The sequence below is a fragment of the Sipha flava genome, unplaced genomic scaffold, assembly GCF_003268045.1.
Source record: "Sipha flava isolate LNK unplaced genomic scaffold, YSA_version1 130_pilon_pilon, whole genome shotgun sequence".
Classification (NCBI taxonomy): Eukaryota; Metazoa; Arthropoda; class Insecta; order Hemiptera; family Aphididae; genus Sipha; species Sipha flava.
Window position 1 is genome coordinate 295,780 of NW_020271756.1, and position 10,392 is coordinate 306,171.

Consider the following 10,392-nt stretch of genomic DNA (forward strand, 5'->3'; position numbering starts at 1 on the left):
CATCCGCAACATGATTTTATTGATTTAGAAACTGCAGTTATAGTCGGATGGACATTATTGAACTGCCATAATTAATGGATGCTTAAATTAATTTTTTTCGGTCTGAAGATAATCTGCACAAATATTAACATATTTAATGTTTTATTTTGTTATTTTTCATGACTCACATATTGTACTTAGCAGATTTAATGTCTTTTCTGAACATTAATTAATCGTGATATACAACGTTTCGAGACATTGTTACATGAACTTATATGAAATACCGTATCTTCAATAATACTTATGGCGTTAGTGCTTAGTATAGTGATTTTACGGCGTTATCCACGAATTTGTCTACAATTTATGACGTTATTTGATCATGGCTTATATTATATTTTTGGAGCAATACTTTAAGCATTCAACATATTTATCTACACATACCGAATTTCTTAATAATTTTTTTGTTTTTACCTCATTTTTTTTTTTTTTTTGAACTTACGGTGCTTTTGATTACAAAGTTAATACCCGTAATTAATAGCACATTAATTTTATCAATATTACATGACCGCTGGATTTGCTTTAAATTATTTGATATCATTTTTGTTAAATCAATAGGTTTATAAATTATTTGAGATCATTTTTGTTAAATCAATAGGTTTATAAATGTACAATATCATTGAAGTTAAATACATAAGATAAGCAATTACGATTAAAAATAGGTAATCGTTCAATTGTTTCAGTTGCTATTTGTGCATGACACGTATGCGGCGGTGTTTCAAATATATTTTGTGTTTAAAAACTTCGAGAAATGATTTCTCAACTTAAATTTGTATTAAAAAAGAAAATAATACCGTACCATCTTTTTTACATTGGCTAATTATTCCAATATTCACGGTTTTGTTATCCGCTTAACTTCACTGAAATGTACCCTCTATGAGCAACAATAAATTACCGTACACGTTTTCATTTTGTACATACATGTTTCAGAATTTGGAATAACTCAGAATTGGTTTCAAAAAGTCGTCTCACGCGACCATCAAATTCGGCTCCGGAGACAAAATTCAATCAGATCCGAACAACAAATTGACATGAGTACACCGGTAACTAATAAATTATAATCAGATGATCAGCACATTGGTTAAAACTTATAATATATCTTTAAATTAATTTATCGAAATATCAAACAATAATTCAGTCCGTTAACCGAATTGTGGTAAACGGTGAGTTTCTAATAACAAGCTTAAACTTTTATTGTTAGAAATATGATTTAGAAATTTTAATTAAAACACTGTTGACTGCTGTATCACTTAACTTTGAATGGCTGTACTCATAAGTCGGCAGACGAACTTAGCTTCATTAGCTTGGTGTCCAGATAACTTTATAATTTAAAATCACTTGACAATAACGCTACATAAACTTCTGACAAAAAGTTTTTAATGTTTAAATTTATGTAATGTATATCACTATATCATTTTTATAATTTATACTGGTAAGCACTCTAGCCTTAAGATAAATATAATAAATTATCTTTATTTATATTAGACTGCTTCATAATATTAAATAAATAAATAATTTATTATACTGTGTGAATAATGTTTGCTTTTGCAGGAAGGTGAAAATCCGATCCATAATGAAACTTTGCTCAGAAAATACGATTATTTTCAGCTCAGAATACATCTGAAAAAGGGAAAAGATCTCATTGCTCGGGATAAAAATGGCACGTGTCAATTAAATAAAAATCAGTAATTCGTATCATACGCAGGGTGTCCCGTGAAAATTTCAATTATTTTTATTTTTTCACTTTTGTCAATAAAAACATAGTTGAAATTATAAATTTACAGTGATAACTGATATTATATTATTCACAAGTAGTTAGATTAGGAAACCAATACATTTTATAAAACTAATGACGGAATGAATAATAGGATTGAAGTGAAAGTTAATAAAAAAAATTTGAGTCGGAAGTGAAATACTCTTGGGAAGATAAAAATGAAAACAGGAGTCCTTTACTAGAAGGAAAGGAAATGTCATTGAAAATTGAATTATTGAAATCGCAAATTAATACTTAATGGGGTTGAGTATATAATGGAAGAGAATTAAGTGAAAGCTTGAATGAGTTGTGGGAAACTAAATTGTGCTTTGTTCGAAGTTGAGTGTAAAGTAACGATCGCGTGTACAGGAATGTTTAAATAACTGAACCACAGGTATTGAGTATCGTGGGGAAATTGTGTTTGTGATATTTGGTGGAGTTAAGTGACAAATAAGACCATTTAGATTTCTTGGCGTTATATGAAAGTTTCTGAAGTACAAAAAGAAGATCGAAAGCTGATATTTTTAAAATGGAAAGATTAATAGACAATTTAATCATAAATCCTAGATAATTGACTCGTTCGTAGTCGGTGATACCGATACGACTGAAAACCAAAAATAATTAGAAATTTTATTATGAGAATATATGGGAGAGGGAACTTTGAAAGAATTAAATGAATTAGATGAGGCAGTGAGGAGGTATAATCGTGAGTAGGAAATTATAAGAAGATTATAAAAATTCAGAGAGAATGTCAGTGAATGCTAGTAAAAAACTGAAAAATTTAAATTCAAATAATTCATTGAACAGGTTTTGGAACATGGAATTTACAAGGTTGCCAAGGAGTCTAGATAATTCTTTAGAAAAATAACCAAGGCAGTTATAAGACGATAATTTCGGAGATGTATATTAAGGTTATGTACGGGGTGTTGTATAATGGTAGCCTGAACGATAAATTAAAGGATTCATTTAAGTAGAGAAAATTACCAGCTAGGAGCCGGCTTCTGAGCTCGAGCAAAATATAAGCACATTTCGCTTCTAGATTAGCTAGAGAGAAACGTGCAGGTCACCGATAATGGTACAAAGATAAGATGACAAGATAGAATTTTTTTTTTCTGTGCATAAGAGAAGCAGAAGTAAAGAAGAAAAAAGTTGTTCTTAACAGAGTTGAAGATAGCTTAAAAAACATGATGGATGCAGTGATGGTGCTAAAATAGTTCACTAGGTAGGGCCATTTGGAGACCAAAAATTATAAGATCGAGCCTTGAAAAATGCGATTATATTTATAAACTGTAATTACAAATGATAAAAAATACAAATTTAAGTAGTAGTGTCACAATATTACAGTGCTTAGTAATTATATTATTTATATTTTCGTATTTCTATTGTTAACTATTACAATTTTTTTTTCTCATTCAAAATAATCATATTATTATATTATTTTTTAGATTCGATATCAATGCCTTGTGAAAGTGGTGGTAGTAAGGCTAGGCATTTTTAGGTAAAGCCATAGCTCTACCTGTTCTGCTACTAAATGAATGTGATTCCCAGATAAATCCTACTTTAGCAAAGAGAAAGTTCTACCAGAGAGAATGTATGCCTTTGAAATCATTAAAATGTGGAACCCATCTAACTCGACCCTGGGCTTAGGCCAAGGTCAGTGACCAAGGATGATGGTTGTATAGTTTAAGAGTAAACTGTACTTGGTCTTCTGGTGAATTTCAAAAAATACCTCTTCTCTGAAGCTATGAGGAAGAATGCTACAAAAAATTGAGTGGAGAGTATTTTTAAAAATCATCATCGTCATTTAAAATATCGATATATTTTTTGAAATATTTATTAAAGGTAAATAGAAAAATGTCGTCTGCATAGAGAAGGTCTCTAATGTTCGAAGACACTAAGAAAAAGTTTATGGAAGTACATGTTTATAGTAAAGAGTATAGAGCTTCTCGGACGATCTCTATGTGTTAGATTGTAAAATGTGGTACTTAAAAAAGAAATGAATTTGAGTGACTGTTGAAAATATAATGAAGAAATGAAAAACCAGTGTTAGGATATGTACTAAATCAAAAACATCTTTAATATTTATTAATGCGGCACACCGGTATAGCGGAAGATCAATGTCAATATTATAGTTTGACTTATTAATTTCATATATTTATGAGACACCCTATATACAACTACACAATCATGACTCAGATTTAACATGATTTTATTTCTGAGTAATATTTCTAGGCCTCAGTGACCCTTATGTTAAGTTTAAGATTGGTGGAAGACAAATTTACAAATCAAAAACTGTTAATAAAAGTCTGAATCCAACCTGGGACGAAACGTTCACACACCTGTTGGACGATCCTTTCGAACCGATTCAAATAAAGGTATGGATAATAATAATAATAATAACAATAATAAACAATATATATATTAACAATAATCAATCAAATAATAGTATGTGGTTGAACGATCAATATTTACAGTATAGATCTTGTTTTCCATACAAATCGTATATTTTCTTCGCTTTTTTCCCAACTATTTGGGGTTGGCCTTACTTGCCCTAAATATTCACTTGTCTGGTTTTTCTATATCCCCTACGCACGCAAATCATAATATACTTTACATAATAAACATAATCTTTAAACTTGTAAAAACGCAGGAAATATTTTCCCAAAATCCAATATTAAAAAAAAAAAAAAAAAAATCACAATTTATCTCGTCTCGCGTACAAATCTGGTAAACAAAATTACTGTTCCATTTATAAAACTTTTAAAACATTCGATAATTGTTAAAATTTTGACGAAAAAAAAAATATGTATAATTTTAAATTTTTAGATTTTTCGTTGTTTTTTATAACGAAAAATGAATATCTACTCTCAGTCTGTGTGTATTAATTATTCCAATAATTTTCGCGCTAGTACACATTCAGAGTTTAGAACATTTTATACTCACTCGATTGCTGCGATTGTCACATTAAGGTGGTAGTCGATAGCTTTCATTAGATCGTATATTTCAGTAATTCATTAGCTTAACAAACATTTAAATCGAAAAAAAAATAATAATATAATATCTACTGAATAATTTATTACACTTACATTATACGTTTGGCTAGCACAAATTTTATTGTACATAGACAACGTGCAATTTTTATTTTGTTAATTATGTCAATGATCGATGTTTCACCGTCGGGTCTGTTAATGTGGGAGAATAATCATGTATGCTAACACCCAAATAATTTTAATAGTAATAATAATAGTAGCAATGGTAACATATCCCGTAAGCCTGAGAAAACGTATACAACCGAAAGTTAACGGAAAAAAATTTTTGAAGATCGCATATTATTTTACTCCGAATATCTGCGTTAGAGGCGTCCGTACGATGGAATCGCGCAAATAGTTGCGAAGGCATTGAAACAACTCACTGGCTACACTTTTTGGCATACATTTGGTTTTCGCAGGATGAAACTGAAAGAGAGGGCATATACCTTCGGCAAAAATCTGACGTTACCAATTACTCACGTTCGACATGATTACCAACGATTAATTTGAACTATTATCCGCCATGTTGCGACTTCCATTTAATCAATCAATCAAATTCTAAGATCAATTAGTAGAAAATTTCTGAAAAAATAGCATTAAAATTAATGTAGGATTCCGAAATTCTACGAATATTAACGATCATTACTTTTGGAAATATATTTATTTTGCATAGCTTGAACTTCGTTATCCCAATTGTTTTGTTTATTTATTTATGTAATGCAGTGAATAATAAATTTGATATCAAATGTTTAACTTTCTCCAGTTTTTTTTTTTTTTTTTTTTGAAAGCCGTATACATTATATTTAAAAAATAAAATTTTTAAATAACAAAGACCAACGTTTTACAAAGTACACTTTTAGTATTAATATAACTTCAATGAAAACAAAACGTATGCTTATACAACTATTAATAATTGTCTCCCCTAGTGAAGGTTCACCGGTGAGGGCCTTCTTCCTCGAATAGCTTTTGCCAATTATGTGCGTATTTGATTATAATCATTATTTGCTTCTTATTATACATAAACTATGCATTTCACAAAATAATTACAGTCTTCTACTGAATAAAATTGTAATCACCATTCTGTTATTGGATATGAATTTTTAAAAAATATAGTTATGAAAATGGATACCAGCAAAAATGTTATGAAAATTATAATATTAAATCAACAAAGTACGATTCAAATATAACTAATAACAATAATACATGACATATAGACACGAAATTGAATTATTTTCGAAATAATAGAAATGTATCTTTTGAAAACCAAATCGAATTCAAAGTCGTTTTATTCCTACGCATCCTGTAATTATTAGTTACAATATCTACCGTGATTAGTTCCATTTCATATGAACATGTTCAATATTAATTGAAAATGTGTACAAGTTTTTTAAGTTGAAACAGTCAAAACTTGTATACAGGCAATATACACATTTCTTTTGACCGCCCATCACCTGATTACAATTAATATCTAACAATGGAATTTTATCATGGCTAAGTAATAATAATATTATTATAAACTCCAAAACGAATGCACGATGCACGTATTTTAATAATTTACGTTACAAGGGTAGTGCATTTTAAATTTAAAATTTAATTATCACGTTAAAAAAGACCATAGTTTATATCGTTTCTAAGTATGAGTATTATACTCGCATAATCAACGTTTCATTTTTTATTAACTACTCAAATAATTTTCCACTAAAAATAAAATCATTTATTTAATTATAAATTGAAGGCGATATATTATGTGAAAATAATTTATTATGTTGTATTTAAAAAAACTACTGATTTTTTTTTTCGTCGATTAAGGTTTTCGATTACGATTGGGGCCTTCAAGATGACTTCATGGGAGCAGCGCAGGTTACTTTGACGACCCTAGAATTGGGCAAGTGAGTTTAATTTAATATTATTTTTTGTCGTTAGTGTTACATTAACAACGTTAGTAGTGATTGGATGGCGATGACTATAAAAATACTAAAATGGTGTTGTTGACTCAATTTAAGAAGAAAAAAACTAAAAGAAATAATTGGTTAAAATAAAAAAGCTAGATTATATTTTGTTAGTTTTAAGATTTAATATTTATTGCAAATTATGTATAATATACTTATTTCTTTTTATTTACATAGGAATACATGTTTAGAAAATTTTGAACGTATTATATTATATTTATAACTCTAAACACATTTCAAATTTCAATTACATAAATAAAATTTTATCAACTTTAGATTCTTGATATATTTTATTGTAAATTCTCTTGAACATAATTATTTGTTGCCGAAACTACTAATTTGTAATTTTATAATTGGCATTCTGTTATAATTGATAAATAACTATTGTTAATAATCAAAAATAATTTTTTTCATTAACTGTATATTTATTCATTTAAGTTTATATTATTCCTAATATTTAACTATTTACAGCCTATATAATTACAATTTATTCATAAACATAAATCCCATAACAAGTAAATAATAAGAGACAAATAGTTCAAATATATTATAATCCTACTCACCAGTGCCTCCCACTTGAAAAATATATTTGTTTATGATTACATTTTCATGGTTTCATCACTTGATAAATTCTTTAATCAAAACTACAATCTGATCACTACCTTTACATACATTTTGATCATTGTAAAAATATATATATTTACAGATTGTATAAATAAATTTATAAATTAAAAAAAAATTATTAGATTTTAAAAAATATCATTTAGATCAATTAGCTAATTTATTTTAAGTATTCTACGAATCAGGGTTAGATTTTTAGATCGATGGACTGCTATTAGGTATGACATTATTAGTAAAAGATTTGTACTTTCAAATCTTAAGAAATATTTTCTTTAAGAATCCGTTACTCATAACTAGCCAGTTACTTCAAACGCCTGAAAAGTTTTAAGTAGGTTTAATGTTTAAGGTTAAAGTAGTTTAAATAGGATTCTACCGCATTTTACAGCTTTATTCTATTAGCTCAAACAAGTCGGATTATTGATTTATATACATATAACTAGTACTTAGGGATTTAGCTCTAGATAAATGAAAATAATTTTGCCAAAACAGTATAAAGGTAAATTATTATTACAATTTTAATTCTGTTTGCAGACAACATGAACTATGTTTACAATTACGAGACACACAAAATGCTGAGTACTTAGGCGAGATTTTTTCTAGATGTGACTTTAACTCCTCAATCTCGAGAGGAGCGAGAACAAGTAATCAATTTAATTTTATTAATTGAGAAAATATAAAACCTTTATATTTTCAAATTATTCAAATATTTCATATATTAATATTAGTTAGGGAGTGAGCTAGCGAAATGATTTTATTTATTTTTAATTCAAAACGTAGTATAATTTTTAAATTTATGAAATAAGCTTCATCTTTATCATACATGAGGTTGCTGTTTAATTCAAATAATAAAAATGTAGATATTATTTGAATCTTTCACCACCGATAATTCCTGAATTTTATCATAGGTAAGTTACTTAAAAAAAAAGCTATAAAAATAATTTCATCAAAACTTATTAACTTATTTACTTTTTTAAAAAAAATTTAAAAAAATTTATTTTAAACTATTAAAAAAAAAGAAAAAATATTTAAATTAAAATAAAATGTTATAATATCTCATATTATATTATAATTTCTTTCTATACTGGAAATACGCGTTAGATTCAATGAACTTGAGACATCAGACTACTTTAAAAGTCATAACGTTGGATAAGATGCTCAAAAGTCAAGTATGTACTAATCCTAATCTTCACCCTTTCATTAAAAATTCATGGTAAAAAATATATATACCCGTAAACAATACAAACGCTTTTCATGACTCGAAAGACGAGATATTATTTTTTATTACTATTTTTACCACATCTATATGTTTATGAAATTAACTATTGATCTAATACTTCAAGTCCCTCAATGGATATTGTTTATAAAGTTGTAACAAAATAACAGAAATTGTTTTGAACGGATGAATTGTAAATGTCACTATTTGTATAAATTTTTTTCATTAGTTATTTGATGTTCAATTTTTCGAAAAAATAATATCAAACTTTTGCAGCTTTCTATATATCAAAAATAATAATAATAATAACACATACGCATATAACAAAAATACTGTTATAATAAAAATTCAATCAACGAAAATATTTAAACAAATTTTATTCACCTCCACATTATTTATTAATATATGTCATTTAAATATATAATAAAATCTGATTTTAGTCACGATAATAATAACTCATTACGAGTTTTAAAATATTTTGTATTTTTTACTAAATATAAAATTGTATTTTAAATTAATTTTGTGTAACGTTTTTACTTGAATCGCTTTTTTTTTATATATTAATAGTACAACAGTTTTAAAATTACTCGAGTTTTCTCTCAATATCAAAATAAATCGATTTAAATTATAAAATATTGAACCACCAAAAGTGAATTGATCTGATCTGTATGATTAATTTAGAGTCTGCAAAAATCTGGAAAAGTGGCCGAAATCGGAAGAAAATATAAATGTCAAGTTTGGAGTTCCGTTGTTACCATTGTATTAATAAAACTAAAAAATTTAAAGCTGGCCGAAGGTTTGAGCGACCCTTACGTACGTTTTAGGTAGGTGTACCAAACTGTTTCGAATGCCATTTTGGGATCTAACGATTGAATTGCATTACAGATTGGGAGGTGAAAAATTCAAAAGCAAAGGTAATAATCAAATGCCCACTCCTACTTGGCTGGAACAGTTCGATTTACATCTGTTCGACGATCAGACTCAAGAGCTGGAAATCAACGTTTGCGTAAAAGATCGTTCGCGCGAAGAAATAGTAACCAGGTACCTATACGATAGTTTTATTATTTTTCGTGAAAAGTGAAAAGAATTGTAGATTCACAACAACCACCAATATCAAATTGTTGGGCTTTTAAATAAATGTTCGATAAAATGCCTATGGTTCTATTAGATTACCATTTAAGCTATAACGCTAAATATAATTCATAATTTTCCGCCACGTTAGCTAGGAAAATAACCGATAAACCTATAAATAACATGAGGATCGTGACTAAAGCATTTCTGATTTCGATTATTTTCTCTTTTGACCGAAGGAGTATTATTGACGTGTCTCTAGATTTAAAACTAAATACATACCATGTGTTTTTTAATATAATCTCTATTAATATGCATCCAAGATAACTTTTAAATATTACGACGTCATAAATTTCCTAGCCACATGATAGATGCTGTATCTATTTATTTCCATTTTGTTGGGTATCGAATCTAGAAATACGTCAATGTTACACTTTCTATTGAAAGGAAAAATGACAGAGACGGAAATCTTTTAACACGATCCATACGGTCCCCGTAGTTGTATCTGATATTGTCTTGGGTAAAAAGAATCGTATCTACTCAAAACTCACTCTTTGACTTAAATGAACAAAGGACTATTTTTCAATATAAATGCACAGTTTGTCGTGCTATAACGAAGTTCTTAATGGTAATTGCATTCATCGGAGTATTATTAATTAACTAAAACTAGGTTAGGGTTGAGTCACTGCTAAAGGCAAATGCTATTATCAAATATTATTT

The 10,392-nt window shown here is 27.8% G+C and overlaps 1 protein-coding gene across 1 annotated transcript in view; it reads left to right on the top strand.

Moving 5' to 3' along the window:
* Positions 1-10,392, top strand: part of LOC112694498 (multiple C2 and transmembrane domain-containing protein) — a 101,816-nt gene that overhangs the window by 57,123 nt on the left and 34,301 nt on the right. The window contains exons 6-9 of the mRNA XM_025569981.1: positions 967-1,079; positions 1,588-1,696; positions 4,022-4,164; positions 6,628-6,707. Coding sequence (XP_025425766.1) covers positions 967-1,079; positions 1,588-1,696; positions 4,022-4,164; positions 6,628-6,707 — 445 coding nt within the window. The remainder of the gene's footprint in view (positions 1-966; positions 1,080-1,587; positions 1,697-4,021; positions 4,165-6,627; positions 6,708-10,392) is intronic.